The sequence below is a fragment of the Anolis sagrei genome, chromosome 6 (assembly GCF_037176765.1).
Source record: "Anolis sagrei isolate rAnoSag1 chromosome 6, rAnoSag1.mat, whole genome shotgun sequence".
NCBI lineage: Eukaryota > Metazoa > Chordata > Lepidosauria > Squamata > Dactyloidae > Anolis > Anolis sagrei.
In genome coordinates this window covers 89024277-89050452 of record NC_090026.1, presented here as the reverse complement: position 1 = coordinate 89050452, position 26176 = coordinate 89024277, and the positions used below count along the sequence as shown (strand labels likewise).

At 38.0% G+C, this 26176-nt stretch overlaps 1 protein-coding gene across 1 annotated transcript in view; it reads right to left on the bottom strand.

The window, feature by feature from the left end:
* Window positions 1-26176, bottom strand: part of RFTN1 (raftlin, lipid raft linker 1) — a 135760-nt gene that overhangs the window by 47692 nt on the left and 61892 nt on the right. The window contains exons 4-5 of the mRNA XM_060781982.2: window positions 21650-21758; window positions 168-498 (exon numbers count right to left, since the gene is read on the bottom strand). Of these exons, the coding sequence (XP_060637965.2) occupies window positions 168-498; window positions 21650-21758 (440 nt within the window). The remainder of the gene's footprint in view (window positions 1-167; window positions 499-21649; window positions 21759-26176) is intronic.

Below are 26176 nucleotides of genomic sequence, written 5' to 3'. Positions count from 1 at the left end.
CCCAAGTTATAGACCACCAATAAAGCTTATCATCATTAAAATGTTTGTGAAATTATTCCCTTGTAATATCACAATTGTACAACAAATAACAGAGAAATCGGTTTCAATACATTGAGGAAATTCATTTACAGTAGCCCTTGGAAAACTATGGGTACTTGCATTCTCACCTTGAAGAGGACCTCCATTTTCTCCAACTGAGCTTAAACTGAGATGTTCAGTAACCTGCCCTTCACCTCCTGGGTCTTCACTGGGGTCTACACACTGTTCAGCATCTTCTTCTTTTGCTTCGGAAACTCTGCAGCCATTTGTGCAATCTGCCCTGTCATGATCTGGTGAACCACAATCTTCGGGAAGCTCTGATGGATTTTTGTCACCTTTCAACTCTCTGGAGCTGCTGCTTGTGGATGTTATAGCACTGCTGCTCTTGGAGTTCATCTGGGAATCATATTGAGGTATGATTCCAACAAACCTCAAGCCCCGACTTGCTGCATCTTGAATCTATAAAGTCAAGATAAATTACATTTTAATTTACACATTGTCTTCCAAGAACAGAAGTGTTTCAAATAATGTTTACACCAATGCTGACACCCTTGTGATACCAGCTTCAGGAAATACATCAAATACATCTAGAGCCAATACTGTCTGCATGATTCCAATAAATAATATTTACAAAAAGGCTGCAGAGCATAGCATTCTTCTCCCAGGGGAAAGACCATTATTTTATGGTTCCTTCCCCCTTCCCCCAACAGAGCAATAAAGATCTCATCAGATTTGTACAATACACTAGAATGCATTCCTTTAAAGAAAGAAAGAAAAAATGTAAACACAGGGAAAACTAAGGAACACATAGGATTTCAAAATTAATGAGTTTGCTTCCTTTATTTCATTAGTTAGTAGCATGCACTGCATAAAAAGTCACAAGTGTTATTCTTCTTGGATTTTTTTTGGCAATCCCCCAAAAATTTTAAGATCTATATTTTAACTATTTAAATAAATCAATGCAAACACATCAAACTTTTAAAAACAAGACTGAAAACTGTCTTCCATTTTTTTGCCAGGATTACATCAAGATAAATTAGGCTACAAACATGTTTTTGGCAAGTTTTCACAAACAGTTTTCTTGTTGAACATTCTTCTAAGCAGCCAAAAAAACAAAACAAAACAGGGATTGGCCACTGCATGGGGGCAGAGGCCAATTTGTATCGCTTAGCAGTCCATGCCTTTATGTCCCAAGGTGGAACATCACTCCCAGCCACCATTTTGTGTCTGTGCTAATTTAACTGTTTTATTTTATTATTCAAAGTCTTGGGATATGTGTGTATGTATGTGTATGGAAGTGGGAGGGGGGGGGGGGGAGAGATAGTGCCTGAAACTGTCACATGTTCTGGGGAAGTTTGGGGGAATTTTCAGGCAATACAAAAATTAGCCTGAATTTTCTGGATTTTCCCAATGCTTTTTCAAGGGTTTGGGGTTGCATCACAGGTGGTTCAATGCTGCACTTTCTCCACCCACGAACAATGGGAAGAATTGGTGCAAAATGACATAAGCATATGATATGAAGGGGGGAAATGATTCATAGAGGACCTAGTGGTTGCAGGGAATCACAAAATACATACATCACAATGTAGAAGTCTGGATACTGAAAGCAGAACTGCAGACATTAACTATGTAGTAAATGTAGTAAATGATATAAAGAATTACAGGAAGCAGAAGTAGTTGTGTGGAATTATTTTAATGCACTGGGGAACAATGTTTTACTGTCCATGTAAAGCTTTAAAAAAGTCAAAAATCCCAAAATGACCTAATTGCCGCCAAAGAATATATTATAGTAACAAGTAAATGTTACTTGTTAAAAGCACTGGAGTGAGGTGATATTCATGGTACAGCATTTCTTTAAAAGTAACTTTGTTAACCCTTTGTCACCAAAAAAGTAACTTGTCAATTTCAAAAGTTGTAGAACAGCAATTCATCAAAAGCATTTCAGAAACAACAATTATTTCATAACTTATAAGGGAAAGCAGCATCGGGAACATACTAAACAAGAGAAAAACATGACAAATGAAAATTTAAAAGATCTGAACCCAATAACATTTTGAGAAAAATTTGTTCATGCTACTAAGTCATTTCTCTGGAATTGGTGGGCTCTGTAGCATACAGGGAAGTGCTGTACCTAAACATGGGGAAACTGATAGACATAAAATTCTCCACAAATGTTGGAGGAAGCGGAATAGTTTTCTCTAATTGCTCAAGTAGGCATTTGGGTTTTCTTGCTTTCCGAGACCAAAATCTTCTTAATTATGAAAAAAATAATAATGAGAACATATTTATTAAACTGTGGGTCCCAACCCCAAATGGGGTTACCATAACTGAAAAATTGGGGGAATAGTAAAAAGTTGCCACCTAGTGACTGTTTTAGATACTGACACAAATATGTTAGCAAAAACATGCAGTATTTACAGTGGACTCTGATGAAAATCGTTCAGCTGTACTTCATAAAAAGGAAAACTGGCCTGTGTAGATAGCCTTGCAAATGCTTATCATCACTAAATGATTGATTTTTATACTTACTTTGTGTATCCATATTCCCGAAGTCATGTAAAAATGTAAAAAAGTGGAAAAGTTTAAGAAGCCCTTCACTATGTCATGGGAAACTGTTCCATATGCCCCAATAGCTGAGCCATCACTTACTTACACTGAAAGTTCTCAAGCAGGACAAATAACAACATTATTCCAGTCCTGCAATTTGTTATTATATTGAAATATATTAGTGATTGGCTAATGAAACATAAAGGCACAATAAGATCGCTGCATAGGCTCATAACTAGAAGTTCAAGAACGATCTTTTAAAAATAATATCACAATATTACAATGAGCTGAGCCTTCTCCCACACACCCACAGATTTTAGGTACACAGCGCCAATATCACTCATTATTAGGAATTAAAATCAAGACAATACAAGCTTTTTCAAATGCAAATAAGACAGAATCAATTCTCCACATGAGCTGCATCCTAACAAAGAAGGCAGGCCAAAGAAGCAGACATTTTATTCAACTTTTTTGTTTCTCTTTAGAAATGGGGGAAATATCATTGTATCTTCCTGCAAATGTTATGAATCATCCAGCTTCCTGAAACCATGCTACTGAGCTGAGCACATACACAACACCTGGATGGCATAAACAGCTTCCTCTTTTATACTATTGTTGCAGTTTATATGTTCAATGGTCTAAGGGCAGGAATTGAAGCTTGCTTCCTAGGAAACCAAGCGAAAGCTGAATATCACAGTTGCAGATTCTAGAGCCAGAGACTGGATTTGTCAGAAATAGTGTCAAGGTGAATGAACATCGTACATAAATTAATAGTGTGGTGAGGGTAATAATTCAGATGTCTACAGTGAACACAGAAACTGTCTGACACATCTCACTACCATTCAGATTACTGTGAGGTCTGCTAGTTTCAGGACGAGACTACAGACATCAAACCAAGATGATACATGAACCTGAGAATCAAGAACCAAGATATAAAAAATTAAAGAACACAGTAAAATTAAATTTAATAATCTCCCGCTTATCTGTCCGAACATATCTCTCCTTATGAACCATCCAGGAACTTAAGATCTTCTGGAGAGGCCCTGCTCTTGGTCCTGCCTTTTTCACAGGTTCAGTTGGCGGGGGCAAGAAATAGGGCCTTCTCTGTGGTGGCCCCTCAGCTATGGAACGCCCTCCCCAGGGACATTAGATCGGCCCCCGCCCTCTTAATTTTTCGTAAAAAAGTCAAAACCTGGCTTTGTGAGCAGGCTTTCTCAAATGCAGTGTAGCAGATATTTCTTGACCTCAGAACAGCTGGACAATTGCGATTGGATAATGATTCTGGAAATGAGATGTGGAGGATTTATGTTTTATTGATTTTATTGTTCATGGAATTTTGTGGATGTTATATGCTTGTTGACCAAAAAGTCGCAGGTTCAATTCCGGGGAGTGGCATGAGATTCCGCTGTCAGCCCTAGCTTCTGCCAACCTAGCAGTTCGAAAACATGCAAATGTGAGTAGATCAATAGGTACTGCTCTGGCAGGAAGGTAATGGCGCTTCATGCAGTCATGCTGGCCACATGACCTTGGAGATGTCTATGGAAAACGCCGGCTCTTCGGCTTAGAAATGGAGATGAGCACCACACCCCAGAGTCAGACATGACTAGACTCAATGTCAGGAGACAACCTTTACCTTTACCTTACCTTATATGCTTTTAACTGTTTTTATACAGGGTTAGTCAAAATGCATAGGCCAATAAGCCATTCAATTGAATGGCTTATTGGCCTATGCATTTTGACTAACCCTGTATTATTGTGGCATTGAATTGTGCCATTTTGTAAACCACCCTGAGTTGCCCTTGGGCTGAGAAGGGCGGTATAGAAATATAGTAAGTAAGTAAGTAAATAAATAAATAAATAATAACAACTTCATGGCAGGCAAAGGAACCTGGAGAGACTGAAAAAGCAGCCATTGCCAGTTTAAATGCTGCGTGATTTCTTTTTGCAAAGATAGCTGCACAGTTTTCAATTTCAGGACTGAATGCTGCAGTTTCCAGAAAACAATACAGCTTTTTGTGCAAGATGAGAAACCTTCATAGACAAGATGTGTGTTTCCCATCATTATGCGAGGGAAAACTTCCCTAAGTGTTTTGAAGCTACAAAATGAAAAACTATTTCACTGTTATCAACATCCATCAGTAAATGGGAAAAAATGTGATTCACTGTCCCTGTATCAAACTGATCTTTGCATACATCTTAACTGGGAAAGGGAAAATAGTAGAGATGTAGCAGTTCAACTGTAGAAAAAATAATTATCTAGATATGCTCAGATTTTTTTTGTTTAATGTCATATTAAGAATTCTCAGAAATTCCAGATTGAGAATTTGAGATTGAGAAAATACAGTCATTCATTGTATGTTGCTCTTTTGGTCGATCAGTGTCCACTAACTGAAATGAATCAATCCTTGCTGCCCTTTAGTAAACAAAGTATTTTAATAATAAGTGAACATGTTGGTAGGGATGGAAAGAAAACAAAGATGTAGAAGACTGTCAAACTGTTACAAGATAAGATTCTGTGCTTTCTGATCTCAGAAAGCCTAAAATTTCCAGGGGTCTTATCATGACACAGACAGCAATTATTTTAAGAGATTTGTTATCCATGTGAGGATAATTTTAGGCTGGAAGAGGACAACAACTTTAATATGAGAAAAAGAAACCTTTGAAATAAAATTTCTAGCAAGGTATTTTCCCCCAAACTAAATAGCAAGAACTTTTTTGCCATTCTCTTTCAATCCCATAATTGTTTTATCAAAAAATTAATTTGGTAAATTAGGATCATATAATTTTAATCATTATTGTTTATGCTACTGAATTAGCTTCCTAATTTCTAAAAGTTAATGTTATCAAACTGATTTTCATAGTTAACATTCCAAGCTCTGCCTATGTCACACAATAAACGTTAATGAGAATAACATGAAATGGCCCCATATATATTGCTTTGGGCAACATGTAAATCTGATGCAAAAATAGAAATTAGGAGTGTGGTTTCCTCACTACAGTCATTTGAAAACTTCAAATGTTGGAAATGGAGAAGTGAAGTTTTGGGTTATGGAGATATGGTAGAAGGACAGGATGTTTACCTGTGTGATGTTGTATTTAGGCACCTCTTTTTGTGTCAGGAGCAACTTGAGAAACTGCAAGTCATTTCTAGTGTGAGAGAATTGGCCGTCTGCATGGACGTTGCCCAAGGGATGCCCAGATGTTTGAAGTTTTGCCATCCTTGTGGGGAGCTGGAGCTGACAGAGGGAGCCCAACCCGCTCTCCCCTGATTCGAATCACTGACCTGTCAGTCAGCTACCCTGGCAGCACAAGGGTGTAATGCATTGTGCCACTGGGGGCTCTGTTTAAGCACCTGAGGCCCCAACAGAAAGGAAAGGCAGAAATACTCGAACAGTTAAATACTTAAACACTGTTACCAATCTTATTAATGACCCCCTCCTTTCCTAAGAACATACAATTTTAAGAGTAATGTAATCAAATATTAGATGTCATTGCATTGTGAGAAAGGTATTTATTCCCAGGAAATATCAATTAATTGGGTAAGAATCTTATATTTTTTAAAGAAAAAAAGCACTTATAATGTACGATTGTTATTCTGTCTAGTGTTGCGGGAAAGTAGATTATACCACATGTTTTAGATTAAGCTGTATGTTTTAAAGGAGTTTTGTATAAATAAATTAACTAGCATTAAAGCCACAGGGAGATCAAATAACTTCAGAATTCATTGTACTGCATATGATGTAGGTTTAGTAATTTCTCAGTTTCATAAAGCTACACCCCATTTTGCTCTTGTGTTTTTATGAAAGATACAGCAATAAAATACACTTTGTTGACAGGAATAAAAAGTTCACTACATTTTGTTACTGAAATAGCAAAACAAAAAGCTTTCTGATTCCAAAATTACATAAAAGTTTGGATTCATTTCTATTTCTCTTAAAACCAAAATGAATATATGGTTCTTGCTGACTAAAAACAGGTTTGCTACACTGAAAGCCAATTTAGAAAGAAAGCACCTAATATTTAAAAGGGATGTGTTGTCTGATATATTCGTCATGGATAACACACCTATTAGCCATAACAATTGCAACATGGGATATCTCCAGTCTGTTGAGGCAATATGCCTCTCTATAAGATGTCAATTAGAGAGGAGAATTTGTTTCATTCTAACCTAATTCACACTTCAAAGTCTTTATACATACAATTCTAGACATATTTTATTTGATTGAGTCCACAAACTACAGGGGGGGGGGGGAATTAAATGACATATGCAGACTTTTATTCTTGAGAGAATTTGTGTTGTGTAATTTATTTATTTATTTGCTGTATTTTACCCTGCTCAACCCCAAAGGGGACACATTGAAGGGCTGGACTGGAAGACCAGGTTGTATTTGCTATCAGAAATGATCTGGTGAAGCACTTATCTGAAGCACCCATCATCATTAATAAACGACTCTCAACCCTCCAAATTAATCTTGCCAAAAACCAGCAGGAAACTATTATCAGTGCCTACAGACCAACACTAGATGCTGATGAAGATATCAAGGAAAAAATTTAGTTGGTCACTGTCCTATTGGAGATATCTAAGGAGGATAAAATCTTCCTCCTGGGGGATTTTAATGCAAGAGTTGGACGAGACTTCAACCTGTGACCAGACACTATAGGAAAAGATGGGGTTGGAAACAGCAACTCGAATGGCATCCTGCTTCTCACCAAATGTGCGGAACACAACCTTGTCATCACTAACATGCTCTTTCGCCAGAAAAACAAGCCCAAGCTATCATCGAAGCACCCCCAGTCAAAGCATTGGCACCTCTTAGACTATGTAATTATACGTGCCAGAGACCACCACAATGTGCTTCTCACAAGAGCCATGACAGGAACTGATGACTGCTGAACAGACCACAGGTTAATCCGATCCATGATGGACATCAAGATCGCAGATGTCCATAAATGTGCTGGGTAGAAATTGGAATTGAAAATCATTTCATTCTGGAAGGTGTTTTTTCCGTTTGGAAAAACATAATCGTGTGTACCTTTATGTGTCAGTCATGCCATATATGATAGCGGAGAGTCTCAGATTACTCTGCAGGACTAACAGACATATAGGGCAGAATTTTTAGGCACAATGCCAATCATTTTTGGCACACTTCCACCAAAAATAACCAGAGCAATGTGATGAGCAGAACCATCTATAAAACCTCTGCAGAGAACTTTGACCACAGGCTCTGCATCCAGCACAATGAGAGCTCAATGTGCAAAGTAACTACACTTTGACCAAACATGATGATGATTAATATTTTAACTCAGCATCAGACATAGCAAACTGAAAGACTCATTCAGATTCTATTTGTACCGTAAGAAGAAAGCACTGACTCACACCACTTGGAAGTTGTAACTACAGCAAAAGGTATAAAAATACTATGACTTTGCAATCACAGCTTTGAAGCATCACTTTTTGTGGACTATCTAGAGTGGGGAGGACAGTTCTGGAAGACCAGAAAAGCAATGTTTTTATAGCCCTGCTTCAATACCATATTGGTAAGATCAGAATCATGGTGGCCTCCTTCATGGGATTTTTCAAAGCCTGGTAAAGTGGAAGGCAGCAGGAAAAGAGATAGATTGTTTCAAGAAAGAAAGCCACACCTTGAGTTTGCAAGTCCTGAGCAGGGCTGTTGGCGACCAAGATTACTGTAGATCTCTCATTCATAGGGTCGTCATAAATTGCAGTCAGTTTGACAGTAAACAATAACAGCAATTCACAAGATTAGAAGGATGTGAAAAGAATATTGCTTCTTTGAGAGAAAGGGCAGCCAGGTTATTAGTCAGTGTACAGTTAGACTTCTAATTTGTTTTTAAAATAGATCACTCACAAAAGAAACCTCTGAAAAACTACCGTAGTTAAAACAGTGAAGGAGAATCAATTGAGAGGGAAACAGTCCCACTATAAATGTGGTTTGTGGACTGGAGCATTGAGGCCTGGTCCACTCTTTTTTTTATACCTATAGCAAGAACAATTTTGATGAAATTTGAGATACTGAAGAGTAACTCCCTTGACTCTTGGACTTGCAAATTAAAATAAGGATCACTTTCCAATTCCAAATCACAAAACAAGGTACACTAAATGCAAAATACATAGTAGGGGAAACATGTGTTATTACAGATGTCTCACACTACTATAGGGAGTACTTTTTCTAAATATATTCTTTATGTACTATCAAGATTGATTGCCATAACGGTAGGTTACCTATATCTGAAAAACTCCTACTTTTTCAGCTAGGCAGCAATCAACCAAAAGATCTTCTAAGATGCTGTAGGTCAAGGCACTGGTAAATGACATCTACAATGCTCTCTTTGTTACAGGATGTCCTGAGAGCAGAAAGCTGGGGGGCTCTTCTTCTTTCATTCTACTTTGCTACCTGGAGAACACTTGTAGACATAAGTTCTCATCATCTCAATCTGCAGTGGTTTGGAAGGTCTTTGATAGTGATACTACCTGGATGAAAATATAGCTTTTGAGGGTTACATTTTCTTGTTAACAACAATAAAGATAACCCCCCAAAGATATGAGATCATAAATCCAGTCAGCTGAAACATTCACACCTAGCTCCAGCAGACAAGAGTCCTTTGTCCCACCCTGGTCATTCCATAGATACATAAACCCTTTTTCCTAGTTCCAACAGACCTCACTACCTCAGAGGATGCTTGCCATAGATGCAGGCAAAACATCAGGAGAGAATGCCTCTAGAACATGGCCACATAGCCCAAAAAAACCTACAACAACCCAGTGATTCCGGCCATGAAAGCCTTCAACAATAAATCCAGTTTACATTCTCATAACTACTAAACAGAATGTCAGCCAATGTCTCAAACCACTGCATGCTCACCTTGGAAGAAATCCTATGCTAGCAATGGCATTGTAGATAGAGTGTTTTTGGAGGCCACAAATCAATATTAAAATATGCCAAACCAATAGGTTTTAAACTGTTAAAAACCGGCTGCTCAGGCTACAAGTTTACAACCATTCCCCAGTGACACAGAATTTATGAAATATAGGGCGATCTCTTGCAATGCCACAAAACAGGATGAGAGTGCAATAATAATAGGCTGTGAAATTTATGTCCAGATTTGGTTAACTGTTCTTAGAAATATGTTGTTGCTTATCAACATCAGTCTGTCTGTTACACTGAGAGTTTAACATGTTTCATACGAGTTCATGATAGGATTTCACCAAACGCCAAATAAATGTAGCAGGACAATTTAATAAAATGAAGGCTAATGTCTGGAATGAAGACTTCAGCTCACACATTGCAGATATAGAAATAAGAGAATTCCAAACTCCTCTTAACTGTTTTGACGCCAGGAAGTGGATTTTCTTGGCTTTCACCCAGAGAAGACGTAGGCTCCAGCCCTACTAGTGTACAGTAATTCAATCCAGCTTGCAATGTTTCAGACTTGAATGGTTTCACAAACTAATCATTAGACCAATGTGGTTACTTTGCTAATACTTTAAAAAGAGGCTTGGAGTATGCATCATACCATCAAGAACGTTGAGGCAACCAAGCTAAGTGAAAATCAGAAATTGGTATTTTGAGCCAGGAAAAGCAACTTCTCAATGCTCGACCTCAACACCACATTCTTCAGATATATCCAGTCCAAGCTGTCAAGGTACCAAATAAAGTTATTTAATAAAGTTAGTTCATTAGGCAAAGATAGGACAAAAAATTAAATGAGATGCCACGTAGACATGTAGTGTGTAGACATTGAGGATGGTTGAAGAGAGAACGTTCTTCCAGTGGAAAAAACATATTTACAGAATGTATATTGTGTAAACTGTTTCACAGTGATATTTATATGAGGGTGGGTGAAAAGGTTTTGCCTCCTGTGTCATAAAAACATTTTAGTGTAACTATATTATTGTGTATTAGTGATATGTTGATTTTTCGTTATTGCTTTATTGTAAATTGTCTTTTATATGTTGTACACCGCCGTGAGTCGCCCTAGGGCTGAGAACGGCGGTCAACAAATGCAGCAAATAAATAAATAAATAAATAAATGAACACAGAAGAGCAGAAGTTGCTACAGATCATAGCCTGAACTATCCTCTACACAAAACTACAGTTCAAAATGTCACCATCAATTTGTGCACATTTGCACCACCGTTTAACCCAGACATCAGAATAATTTTGGAAAAATTCAGGGGTTTGCTTTGTGACCCATGATTGTAAAGCTGTTTTAACGTCATTTAAGTAATTGAATCTGAAACCACATAGGTTGTCTTTCAGAGGTCCAAACAGGTAAAAGTCAGAAGGGGTCAAATCATAAATGTTCTTCAAGTGACTATGGATATCTTTAGGTGCACAATGTTCTTTTGCCAGAAATTCAATGCTAACTCGTTCTTTTACCTTCAGATTCATGGTTCTAATCAGCCAATCACAAAAAAGAAAAGACTACATCAGTAGAGTAAGGTTACCTCTATTATATCATGCATAGATAGTGCAGGTGAGGGAGAGCATGCAAAGTTGGAAAGAGGTTCATGCCAGTGAGTCCTTTCAAGGCATGTGGTTCTGTGTGGGAAGTTTCGCCCAATTCTATTGGTGGGGTTCAGAATGCTCTTTGATTGTAGGTGAACTATAAATCCCAGCAACTACAACTCCCAAATGTCAAGGTCTATTTTCCCCAAGCTCCACCAGTATTCACATTTGGGCATATTGAATATTCATGCCAAGTTTGGTCCAGATCTATCATTGTTTGAGTCAACAGAGCTCTCTGGATGTAGGTGAACTACAACTCCAAAACTCAAGGTCAATGCCCACCAAACCCTCCCGGTATTTTCTGTTGGTGGTGGGAGTTCTGTGTGCCAAGATTGGCTCAATTCCAGTAACTATAACTCCCAAATGACAAAAACAATCCCCCACCAAGTCCACCATTATTCAAATTTGGGCGTATCAGGTATTTTTGACAAATTTCATCTAGTGAATTTCATCCTGCATATCAGATATTTACATTATGATTCATAACAGTAGAAAAATTACAATTATGAAGTAGCAGCAAAAATAATTTTGTGGTTGGGAGTCACCACAGCATGAGGAACTCTATTAAGAGGTTGCAAAATTAGAAAGGCTAAGGAACACTGGTATAGAATATAAAAAGGTAAAGGTAAAGGTAGTCCCCTGACATTAAGTCCAGTCATGTCTGACTCTGAGGTGTGGTGCTCATCTCCATTTCTAAGCCGAAGAGCCAGCGTTGTCCGTAGACACCTCCAAGGTCATGTGGCTGGCATGACTGCATGGAGCGCCGTTACCTTCCCGCCGGAGCGGTACCTATTGATCTACTCACATTTGCATGTTTTCGAACTGCTAGGTTGGCAGAAGCTAGAGCTGACAGCGGAAGCTCACGCCGCTCCCCGGAATCGAACCTGCGACCTTTTGATCAACAAGCTCAGCAGCTCAGTGCTTTAACCCACTGCGCCACCGGGGGCTCCTGGTATAGAATATACTCGCTCCTAAATATCATCAAACTGAAAAAAAGCCTTATAAAAATGCTGATTCATGAAAAAAAGAAAGGCATCTTAAAAGAAGTCAGATTTATTTTATAGAAAAATAAAACAGCTTTGGGCTTGGTTTTTAAAGTTATGTGAGATAAAAGGCACCAGGTGTACTGTATTACAGCAACATGCAACACAAGTATTTTTTATACATCTGGAAGAAAATTATTCTGATTCATTTCCCAGCGATCTTTCTTCTGGCATGATATTCAACTCAATAAAATCAGTGCTTTAATCAGATACCGAAAAGGAATAAGATAACATAGCCTGACAGACACTATGCATGGGATCCAGCTATTCAAGGTATCGTGGTTCATGCTGCAATTCCATTAGCTTGGGAAAAAAATGAGGTTAAATTATAAATATTTTAAAGATGGTTATAAAATCTTTAAGGTTTGTATCAAATTTTATTTCCCTATATCTATGTGACTGTTGCACAAAACATTAAAACAGGCTAAAATTCATTGTACACAGGCAAGAAAGTAGTAACTGATAGGAGAGAAGCAGAAACATTATAATTAGTAGCACTAATACCAGGAACATTGGAAGCGGACGCTGCTATTATTGGCCCACAAATATATGTTTAGTTTACATTTCAATTATGAGACCTATGCTTCTGCTAGCAGCATTTAATAAAAACTACAAAATCCTATGAGATGAAGAGTTAAGCCATGTAGCTATTTTGTAAACTTCCAAGAATGTAAATATGTATACAAGAGAAAGTGGAGTTATTATTTATTTATGTATTTATTTATGGCATTTATATGCTGCCCTTCTCACCCCAAAGGGGACTCAGAGCGGCAGGCAAGTAATATGTAAATACAATATATTATATTATTACCATAGCACAATATTAGTATTATATATTACTATATTGTACCATACTCATTATACTGTAATATTATTAGTATTATTAGTATAATTATAATTATAATAATATGATAATTATAATATTATATTATTAGTAGTATTATATTGTATCACATTATAATATTACCAATATTATATGTATACACAATATGTTATATTATATTATTAACATAGTGTGGGAGACAAGGTGGAACGGTCCTCCTGCCCTTCTTTTCATTCTGGTCCCAGAGCAGAAGTTGGTGCTGGGGTTTGTATACCATGTGGGCTTTGGTATACTTTGAGAAATGTAGGAAAAATTAAAGTATTTCATTACTCATGAAATTAGATTAATGCAGAGGGGATTGGATGTATTGGGGGGCACTGGATATATTTTAAGGGAAACTATGGTGTTTATCACACTAGTTTGTTCTTTCAGATTATTAAAGTGTTCTTACCATACATCAAGGGATCCACTGACCGCATAGAGAAGCTGATGAAGAAACACAAACTACAAACTATCTACAGACCCACTAAGAAAAACCAACACATGCGACACTGCAGTTGTGGACAAGTCTATATAGGGACCACCAAACGCAGCAATGCCCAAACACGAATCAAGGAACATGAAAGGCACTGCAGACTAATTCAACCACACAAGTCAACTATAGCAGAGGACTTAACGAACCAACCTGGACACAGCATATTATTTGAGAACATAGAAATGCTGGACCACTCTAACAACCACCATGTCAGACTACACAGAGAAGCCACTGAAATCCACAAGATGTGGAAAATTTCAACAGAAAGGAGGAAACTATGAAAATGAACAAAATTTGGCTACCAATATTTAAAAACTCTAAAATCAGGACAGCTAATAAAGAGGAACACTAAAAAAAATAGGGGAAATCCAGGCAAGAATCAATCAGGGCCTGCTAACACCTTTCAACGAAGAATCCTCCCAGTCAGCAATCAGCCAGGATATGAAGCTGCAAGGCCATTAAATGCTAATCAAGCTGGCCAAACTGCAACATTCACACTTGCCTTAAACAGACAACAGTTCTTTCTCCCACTTTGGAAATTCCACAGATATATAAACCTCACTTGCCTAGTTTCCAACAGACCTCTGAGGATGCCTGCCAAGGATGTGGGTGAAACATCAGGAGAGAATGCTCCTGGAACATGGCCATATAACCCAGAAAACTCACAGGAACCCATTTAACACATTCTTTTGCAAGGATTTTCCTGCTGGAGATCTCTAGGGCATCCCTAAGGGAAGAGCAATGAAACCAAACATACACAGCACCCACTATACTCCCACTATTGCAACAAAGCTAAATGAGACATCCATACCTAAAGTAATTATTAAACCATATTGATTTCTGTGCTCACTTATGAATTATTCTCAATGGGAAAGGAATGTATCTCCAAACGACTTATTTATTATTTATTTACTATATTTGTATACCGCTTTTCTCAGCCCTCGGGCGACTCAAAGCAGTTAACAGTAGCAAAATTCAATGCTCAAAACATCATAAAACTGATAAAAACAATTAAAACAATAACATAATTACAATCAATTATACATCAATAAAACATCTCATTAGCATCTCATAGTTAGAATCAAGATCCAGTCTCATCATCTAATTGTTCCATATTCCTATATTCATTACACTGCCTATTCAAATGTCTGCTCGAACAACCAGGTCTTCACTTTTCTCCTAAATGCTAACAAGGAGGGGGCCGATCTAATATCTGTAGGAAGGGCGTTCCACAGCTGAGGGGCCACCACTGAGAAGGCCCTGTCTCTCGTTCCCACCAGACGTAGTTGTGACACAGGCGGGACCAAGAGCAGGGCCTCCCCAGACGATCTTAACATCCTAGCTAGTTCATAGGAGGAGATGCATTCGGACAGGTAAGTTGGGCCAGAACCGTTTAGGGCTTTATAGGCTAAAGCCAGCACTTTGAATTGTGCCCGGTAGCAAACTGGCAGCCAGTGGAGTTGTATGCTCCCTGAGCACCGCTCTTGTTAGTAACCTGGCTTTGGAAATCAAGATATACCAGGGATCTCCAGACAGGGTAAGAAAAAAGAACTTGGCTGAAATGTTGGAGAGTCATTGGTATTCAGAATTTATCATACTGGGTCTTTATGATGTCAATTAGTCAAGGAAGCTTCCTATATTTCTACTATGCACAGTCTATGTAGATTTAGGCTATTTATTGAGACTTTCATCATGAACTGTCCTGCCTCACACATGGAATTTTATTGATGATGCAAAATTTCCCCTTCCATTTATAACTCTCCCATGTTTTTGCACCTTTTTCTGTTTTTTTTTTTCTTTCCACAAAAGATCCTCAAAGTAGAAAAGATAGAATAGCTGCATCTTTTGGTTGGTAAAAATAAATGCTTCTACTGGAAGCGCCCTAAAATTACACTTATGTCAAACTCACTCATCACAGTCTGCAATTCATACATATACTTATCTCCAATTGCAGTGTAATGAGCAGTATAACAGTATCCATTACAAAAGACTGAAGGATTAAATATGCAGTCCATAAAGCTGCTGCATCACAATAGCTCTAACAGCTTGCCAAACCAGAGCATCACTAGGCGCTTTTGTATTGCATATCCAAACATCTATATGAAATAGGTACAAGATCTAAGATTCGAAAGGTCGCAGGTTTGAGTGGAGTGAGCTTCTGCTGTCAGCCCCAGCTTCTGCTAACCTAGCAGTTTGAAAACATGCAAATGTGAGCAGATCAATAGGTGGGAAGGTAATGGCGCTCCATGCACTCATGCCAGCCACATGACCTTTGGGGTGTCTACGGACAATGCTGGCTCTTCGGGTTAAAATGGAGATAAGCACCATACCCGAGAGTCGGACACGACTCGACTTAATGTCAGGGGAAATCCTTTACCGTTACAAGATCTAAAGATATAGTGAAGTCAGTTCCCAGGGATGTTGGGAAGAGGGTGAAGTGACTACGATTACAGCTCTAAGGCACCCTCTCAGGAAGTTATAGCAGGTAGTTATATATGCTTTAATGAAATATAGTATTTTATCACTAACAGAAGAAGTGTAGAAAAATCATAGGTAAACAATTTTCAAATTGCATCTATTGAAATCCCACATCTATTCTATTTCTGAGAGACATCAGCAGCTCAAGTTTCACCTCCATTAAATGATCACATTTCTACTAAAACTAAAATGTTATGATTCAATATGCTTTATAACCCAATAAATTGAATCCCATGTTGTCTTTACTGCAACATTCATTAAAACCTGGGTTTCTACAAAACACACTCTGGAATCTGAATGTCCAAAATAGTCAATATGCAGCACACATAACAAGCAATTAAAGCCTTTTCCATGTGTTGAATTTCATAAACCAGGAGTCATGCTATGATCCAATGGCCATGTTGACTTATGGAAATTGTAGTCCAAAACACCAAGAGGCCATTAAGATGGAGAAGGCTGCTGTAATCCTACTCATTTCACATAAAAATCCATTTTCTGAGTTCTGCAGATAACAAGTTGAATGTGATATCATATTTCAGCCAGAATTCTGTCAGATACACACAATTCCATTTAAGGGCAGAAATGCAGATTTCTTCCCTTTCCTTCCCCCAAAAATGAAATACAATTTAACAAGTCTAGAAAAATGTACTGAAGAGGACCGCTCTGAAGTCATGACCTCATCCATTCTTCTGTTACCTACATAATGAAGGGCTGTGGGAAACGAACAGCAGCTGCATGCCTGAATATACATACACCTTGATAAGATTAGGCTTGTGCTGAGCGAAGTTTCACTCAGTATTTGCCAAATAATTCATTGCCTCCTGCCTCACATCACGTTAGATCTCTAATATTAACAAATTAGGTTTCTAAATGGTAGACTGAGCCTATTGATTATTTGAAATACTGCAGTGTATGGAGGGAGAACCTCCAGTGGGTGAGAAAGTTTTCCCTTCCTCCCAGAAACTTCATCTGAGTGTCTTCAAGTATGAGTGTCCACTTAAAGCCCAGAGGAGTTGCTGCATGGAATTGAACTGTGTCTTCTAGATAACAAAGCAATTGCATATAACTGAGTGCTTTCTTTAGCCTGGACGGTTTTGGACTGGAGTGCACTCCCAAGTATACGTTACATAGATTTTTGGCTGTGCTTTGCAAGTTTGATAAGAATTATATCTAGCTTTATTTCTTTTGCTTTGGACCCACGCTTTACCCTTTGTATCACCCATTTCTGGAGTTTGGGCAGTACAGTAACTATGTGTGTGGAGGAGTGGGGCGGACCAATGCAATTTGAATTTATATCCTATACAGCAGTGGTTCCCAACTTTTTTTTGACCAGGGACCACTTTGACCAGGGACAACTCTCCAACGTTAGTATGAAAAGGGTTACGAATCAGTTTTTTGTCAGCTTTATATTTGGTTTGGTTATTTGGGATGCTGATTCAGAAAATTGCATTGGATAGACTAAATCAGCTCTAGTTTCTTATACAGAACATATGCCATCCAGTAGTTACCATCTGCTCACCCACAAAAAACCGTATTTAATAAGCCTTGACACTATAAAAGGGCTTTGCAAGACCTGTTGCTCTCATTGCAACGGTGTAGTAATGGTGAGGCTGCAGACTATATTTTAGTTCTTGTGGACTACAGGTTGGGAATCACTACTATACAGTAAAGATGTTCCTCCCCAAGACCCACCAGTAGGCCACACATCTACACAGCAAACCCAAATGTCAATTTCCTCCACAGTCTCTGTCAGAATATCAACATGATGTGATATTGCATTATTTCCTCTCATCATTTTGAGAGGGACCACAGATTAAAATGAAATTACCTGAGGGTAATACAGCATTCTGAGGTGCTTTCAAAGGCATGGTGTGGGTGTTTTAATACATTGGTGGTTTTATATATGATTCAGGGGCAATAACACATCAAATGTCGCACTAAATTTTATAACAATATTTGAGAGTGATTGGGGGTGCTTTGGAGGACACATGGGGAATTCTAGGGCCACTGAAATGGGCTCTAGAAGTTATATGTAACCTTCAAGATGCACTATGCATATCCATGCTATACAGTTTGTCCCAGCCGGATTTAAATAAATTCTGGAAATCTCTTGTTCCTAGAAAGAACAAGCAGAAAAGGAATATTGGGAAAACCATCAAGTAAATACTAGCTTTCCATCTCCACCTTAGAGAATGCCTTTCACCAATATGACAAAGCACAGATTCAAATTTAATTAGCAGCCAAGTGATTTATAAAGTACCCTATCTGCTGAAACAAGGATTATCCTACATCAGTGGTTCCCAACCTGTGGTCTATGGACCACCAGTGGTCTGCAAGAACTAAAACATGGTCCACGGCTGCATTGTTACTACACGATTGCAACAGAAATGACTGGTCTCGCGAAACCCTCTTATAGTGTCAAGGCTTATTAAATATGGTTTCTGTGGGCGAGCAGATGGCGACTACTGGATGCATATGTTCTGTATCAGAAACTAGAGCTGATGGGCTCTAACCATTGCAATTTTCTGAATCAGCACCCCCAAATAACTAAACCAAATCTAAAGCTGACCAAAAACTGATTTGTAACCCTTCTAGTACTAATGTTGGAGAGTGGTCCCTGGTCAAAAAAGGTTGGGAACCACTGTCCTACATGAAATGAAACTGACTAGTTTATCTTGTCTGGGAACATTTTAAGTGGGCCATAACTCAGTGGGAAAGTTCATCATTCAGTGCCAATTCACTCACTATTCTCTAGTTCAGTGGTTCTCAACTTGTGGATCCCCAGGGGTTTTGGCCTACAACTCCCAGAAATCCCAGCCAGTTTACCAGCTGTTAGGATTTCTGGGAGTTGAAGACCAAAACATCTGGGGAACCACAGGTTGAGAACTACTGCTCTATTAAATCTCAAGTAGGAAAAGACTCTACAGAATCAAACTGGGATACAATACAAAACAGATTAGAAGTTTGTCTTAATATAACAGTGCTCCTTATGTCCTTCATCCATCAATAGTGAAAGGCAGAAATGCTTATAAACTTAGAAAGCTTTATGATTATATTCTATAGGTCACATCCTCAATCAGAACACTTAGACAAGAGGCAAACGTTTTGACCTAGCCGTGCTGCTCTACATGCAGAATTTGGATTAATATGGAACAATGGGATGAACCATGTAAGCGGATGTTAATTTCACATTTTTTCTCTAGCCTTCACACAACTTCTGGAATGCTGAGGCCACGGGCTGTACACAGTAACTGCAGCTATTTTTACTTTCACCAGGAAGACAACCTTTTTTTAAAAAAAATCACTGGGACAAAGGATTGCAAAAGCAAATAAAGTCCCCTGGGGACATCATGGAATACTTTTGCTACAGCTAGAGAGCTCATATCTCAACACTCACATTATACCACAGAGTAAAGATTTACAGAAGTGAGGTTTTTTAAAGTTTAACCAAGAACATATGTTTCTCTTCACACCACAGTTCCCAATATATAGTATATGCAGTTTTCCACAATCCTTTTGTTTTTACATTTGCTTTCAAAACATTATTGCCAAAGACAGCAAACACAGCGGGAACATTCTTGTCCAGTAATACTACTTTATTGTAGGCTCATATCTATGTCAAGAGCCTTTGCTTTCTAAATGCAGAAAACAAAGTCTTGAGAGAAGCTTTTATTACGATGTGTAAAGAAATAAACATAGAACTGCTATTTTGTAAAGATGTTTTAAGTGGGAAAGGCAAGTATTTTCCCAGAAAGACAGGAATAATATCAAACAGTTTCAGATCACTTAAATAAATAAACCCTTTGGGCAATAAATAGCATTTCAGGAAGGTCATTTCAGATTTTTCTCTTTAAAGACTTGAACCAATTTTAATTTCACATTATCTTCCAACCCCCACTAAGCAAAACTAATATGCTTTAAGACAAGTTAGAAACACACTGAATAAAGTGGGATTATTCTGTACAAAATCATAAGGAATGATTGAGAAGACTGGGGAAAACAATGTGGCAATCGTGCATTCCTAAGTGGTTTGTTTTGTCATTACTTTTACACCACTATGGAGCAACATAGCATTGTCACTTAAACTTGTTCTGTATCTAGTTTTGGAAGCATGGATTCAAACATTTAAATGGTTAATCTGAACATAAATATTAATTGACTGACTGTGAAACAGAAAGTTCCAATTTCATTTCAGAAAATGACTAATAATAGAGCAAGGGTTGGGACCATGTGGCCATCCAGATGTTGTTGGACATCAAATTCCAAAATAAGCAGCAGTGAAAGGATGGGCTTCTTTTCCCCATCTAAAAATGCACACATTTTCTTTGCAGGTTTCCCATGTCTGTAGTTCCCCCTCCCCCCCCCCCCCCCCGCAAAAAGCACTAAATTAAAAGGTACCCAGATATCCATAATGCATTGAAGTTTTTACTAATGTGGTATTCCTGTATCTTTACACTTAAATGGTGATCAAAAGCAGATATAAGATCTCTAAGTGAATATCCAGAACTTTAGGGGGTTCTTTTTAATACAGTGGTTCTCAACCTGTGGGTCCCCAGATGTTTTGGCCTTCAACTCCCAGAAATCCCAAAAGTTGGTAAATTGGCTGGGGTTTCTGGGAGTAGTAGCCCAAAACACCCATAGGTTGAGAACAACTATTTTAATAGCAAGAGGAGATACAGCTTTTCTTCTGAGCAAAATCTTTAAAATATTCGCCTAAACCTCTTTGATCTTAAATCTTTATACCTGACATTTCTTTAGGAGTGACTTGGGCCTTTCCATCCAGTTCATACAGAAACACATACTGTACACACACAACTCTGAGAAATACTTAAAGGTCAAATTTCCTAAAGTTATCAGCACAAGTTCTTGATTGCAATAGTTCCCCAAGCAACAGTAAAAAGGCCACACTTCCTTTCCAAGAAAAAGAGATAAATATTTTGAAATCTCTGCATAGAAGCACATACACAAACACTATGTAGATAAAGGGAAGAAATATATAGATAACTGATAATGTGTAAGGAATCAAATACAAAATGGCTACTGAGAAGCGCACTGAGTCAGATACAGAAAAGTACTGCAAGGGAAAGTAGTTGTCCTTCAGCTCCACATATGGAGATTTTCAAACTGTATTTTAGGAACATGCCCGTTGTACAGTCATTAATTTACAAAATATGATTGATGAATAAAAATTCTATTTTTTCATGTTAAATATCTGTTTCACAATGATACCTAAAATATTAGTTATGGGACTTTCAATGATACTGTAATTATTAATGCAGTTTGAGGATGCCTGGTCTAACTTTTCTGGGAAGGATGTTCCAAAACATGATGGCTGCCACTGAGAAGGTCCTCTGGCATGTTCCCACAAAGTGTATCTATGAGGATGATTGGACAGAGAAAAAGGCCTCTGCAGAAAGCCTCAAGGCATGGGCCAACCCATAATGGGAAAAATTGTATTTCCAAATGACCTGGACCTGAGTTTATAGTTTTTGAAGTATAGTTTTTGGAATTTAAACAAGACACATGAGATATACCAGAAAAATGATTCAATGGCTTCCATAGCTATTTTTAAATGGCAGTACTTTAGCATTCATAGTTCCAAAATTAACTTGTTTGTATTATATTACTCTGTACATGTTTTGCTTCTACTTACTTTCTTAATGAGATCTGGCATCTTTGATTTATCCAAAAGATGATCTGAAGAGAAGCAACTTTCTATCTCTAAAGCATTCCCATCACTGATGACATCATTTTTCAATGATCTGAAATGAAAAAGAACAAAAGGACTTTCAATAACAGACAAGTGTGACAGAATGAAAATCATGCATAGTTCACATTTTTTATCAGTTCACACACTGTCTTGCCAGAGAAAAGATATGCCACGCAGATGATGGGTAAAGAACAGAAAGTTTACTCTTTAAAATGCAGAGCAACATACATGCAGTCATTTGAATAGTTGTATTGACTCACACAATGTCCTTTGAGAGAGATCAAATGGTCTTTATGAGTCCATGGGGAAGATCCTCTTCCAGCAGCTCAGATGCAAAACTTTGCTCTCTCTGAGCTCCTACATAGCTAACAGTCTAAATATGTAACTGTTGCCAAATCTTCCAAGCTCAGCTAGCCTCTTGCGCGTGGCCCAAACTATCAGCTTCATGTTTTGCATTTTCAGTTAACACAATCACCAACTGATTTTTACATGCTCTAACCACAAGGCATTCATGCAAAATTCTATTTTTTTAAATTCAAAACATCAGTTGTCCTATTGCATCCCAAACTGATGTTCTGTGCAGTGCCAACTCAGAGTAAACCCTGCTTCTGTACTAGCAATGGCATAGACTACTGAACAGTACCAGAGGAAATTATAAGTATCAATGGATTCATAAGAAAGGATAAAAGAAGGGGAGGAAGGATCTTATGAAATTGAACTTTTGTACTAGAAACTGGTTTACTACAAAAAAAAAAAGCTTCTATAGAGGAATACAATTATAAAATGGAAACATAGTGCAATAGCGACATGGCATAGGAATCTTTACGGTTGTGCATGGATTCATCACATCCACATGAGTTCTTCTTCTATTAGTGTATTCCAGTGTCTTTCAAATGCCCTTCTCTCTCCTTTGATAAGAATATGGCTTGCTGCCTGCTTCTGTGTTCTCAATGTCCACACAAAGCCGAGCTTGATCACTTGGTAGCATAAAAAGTGGTCCTTGTTACTCTTGCTCCCAAAGAAAATAAACCATGTTGCCAAAACAAGATATTTGTATCTATTCCTTTCATTGACTCATTTTGAAAGATATTTTTTTTATTCAGAGCAGTAAATCTGGGTTTTTTCCACCCAAGAATGTATATTTGTAAATGCCCCCTCCCTCTTGACCTTCAAGAGCAAGTGAAATCCTGGCTTTGGAATTAAGCTTTCGCAGAGTGATGGTTGGTACTGGTAAAGACTAAGAGCTATTGGACCACAATGTGCGGACTGAGTTAGATGATGTTTTTAACTGGGCAAATTGCTTTTATATGTATTTTAACTTATATATTTTTAATTTATTGTATTATGTTGTTTTAAATTGTTATTTATTGTCTAGCATTGAATTTTTTGCTGTTAGCCATTCTGAGTCCTCCCACGGAGGTAGAGAAGAACGGGATATAAAAGTTCTAAATAAATAAATAAATAAATATTTTTCCAGCATTTAGAAATTTCCATACTAACACCATTAAAACATACCTATTAACTTGTATACATGAGGGTTGTAGCATTGTTCAGAGCATTTTGCATTTCAGTAAAATGCTCTGAACATTTTACACTCATACTCACACAATATTTTAGAACACAAATTGTAAATAGTCAATAGCTGCATTTAAAATCATTCAAGTTCTTTTTTCTATAGGTTGGCTCAATTTGCTCTTAGAAAATGTTAGCAGTCATATTGAGCATTTTCTTGTACATAGGCATCAAGGGTGTCATTTTTTTTCAAGGGCAAGTTTAATAAAAATGCAGTCTTATCTTGACATTCTGCATTAAATCCACAGTCCTAAAGGGTGGGCTTTTTTCACAAATCAAAAATTATGTTTCTTGATTTACCCATTAAGTTATTTGAACAAAAATAAGAGTGTTCAGGCTTTGAGAGAATTGTGAAGCACTGTACTCCTGGAGCCAAAATAGTAGCTTAATATTAGCGAAACAGCAGGGAGAACTTAACACAATCTTTTGAGTTTTCCAAAACTATCAGTACCAGATGTCAGACATTCATAAGCCTGCTCACCACCAATGAAGGTGGTCTCTAGGTATTTCTTAAGCTTCTAACACTTTCAGAGCCATGAGAATAGGAAGCTGAAAAGTGAAAATGACTGTTAAGGCAACTCAAGATTGCAGTGTTTCCTGTGGGACACTGCAGTCCATTTCCAAAATCAAAAACTGTATTTTCATTTTACCCAATATGCCCTTTTTCTGTGTTAAAATGTACTGAAACTTTTGGAACTGCAAACAACAAGAAACAGCTCATGGTCAGTGATGAAGTTAAAGGAGATGAATAGCTCCTTTTACAGCACTAAAGGGATCAATTACAGCAGGTCACTGGTATATTCTAGGGTTTGGATCCAGGAACCACTATGGATATCAAAATTCATGGATGCTCAAGTCTCCTTATATACAATGGCCTAGTAAAATGGTGTCTCTTATATAAAATGACAAAACAAAATTTTACTTTTGTGTTTTTCTCTCATCTATATAAATAAAAATGTAATGTTGGTTTGTGGGATTAACAGAACTCAAAAACCACTGGACAAATTGACACCAAATTTGGACACAAAACACCTAACAACCCAATGTATGTCCTTCACTCAAAAAATTGATTTTGTCATTTGGGAGTTGTAGTTGCTGGGATTTATAGTTCACCTACAATCAAAGAGCATTCTGAACCCCACCAACGATGGAATTGAACCAAACTTGGCACATAGTTCTCTCATGAGCAACAGAAAATACTGGAAGGGTTTGGTGGACAGTGTCCTTTGATTTTGGAGTTGTAGTTCACCTACATCCAGAGATCACTGTGGACTCAAACAATGATGGATCTGGACCAAACTCTTCACAAATACTCAATATGCTCAAATGTGAACACTGGTGGAGTTTGGGGAAAATAGAATTTTGACATTTGGGAGTTGTAGTTTCTTGGATTTATAGCTCACCTACAATCACAGAGAATTCTGAACCCCACCAACGATAGAATTGGGCCAAACCTCCCACACAGAACCCCCATGTAGGCCACAGCAACGCGTGGCAGGGGAAGGCTAGTGTATATATATATATATAGAGAGAGAGAGAGAGAGCGCGCACCATGATGATTAAGTCTATGGATACAGAATCTGTGAATATAGGGGGGCTGACAACTGCAATGTATTTTCCTGTAGAAAGGAAAAGATGTAGACAACAATATCTTCTATGCACATAATCATTAGCTGTACTATGAAACAGCTTCACTCATAGTCAGAGCGGAAGTTTACCCATGCTCTAGTGATAACTCTGTACCAACTTCGTAACAATTGCGTGTGTCCTTTGCTCATTCAGGTTAATAAGAACAAAGCTCAGCCTGCCACCAAACCAGCCAGTACAATATAGTGGTAAGAACGTTGGACTAGGACACTGAGACATTGGGATTCAAATTTCTACATCATCATGGAAACTCATTGGAAAAGTCACTCTCTCTCAGTGACAAACACCTTCAGAGCAAACCTTGCCAAGAAAACCTACAATATGGTCACCATAAACCAAAATTGTCTTGAAGGCACACCTTTACCACTACAAGACAGATATCATGGTTTCGCAGTAACAACCATGTCATGGACACAACCTAGTAATGGTAAAGGTTTCCCCTTGACATTAAGTTTAATTGTGTATGATTTTGGGGGTGGTGCTCAATTTTAAGCCGAAGAGCTGATTGATGCTTCCAAGGTCATGTGGCTGGCATGACTGCATGGAGCACCATTAACTTCCCACAAAAGCAGTACCTATTGATCTACTCACATTTGCATGTTTTCAAACTGCTAGGTTGGCAGAAGCTGGGGCTAACAGTGGGAGCTCACCTCGTTCCCCAGATTCGAACCGCCAACCTTTCAGTCAGCAAGTTCAGCAGCTCAGTGGTTTAACTCACTGCACCAGCAGGGACGCCATGGACAACAGTGCTTCTGCATTACAATGGAGAAGTATTGTGTACACTACAGTGGGCCCTTGGTATCCACTGGGATTTTTGCCTCCCCCTCATGGATACCAACATTTGTGGATGCTCAAGTCCCAATATGTACAATGGCATAGTAAAGATGTTCCCTACACATAAAATGGCAAAATCAAGGTCTGCCTTTTGAGGAAAAGGGGGATGCATTTTCAAGCAAAGGATGTTTGAATTTGTAGATGCAGAATTGTGGGCACAGACGGTCGACTGTACAGACACTAAATAGTTATCTTCCTTTACTCTTTACAACAGCCCTTTATGAAGACAAATCATTATTTTTAAGCCATTAAATTGAGTCTTCCTTCAACCTTTTTGCAATGTGAAGAGAACCTTAATGAATCTGCCTCATTATAAAGATGAAGACCGAGTCCTTTACTCCAAATTCTCTAGGAGTGCTAGCGTACATGCAAAAGGTTTCGACTATATAACTATTTTAATTATTAACATTTTAAACA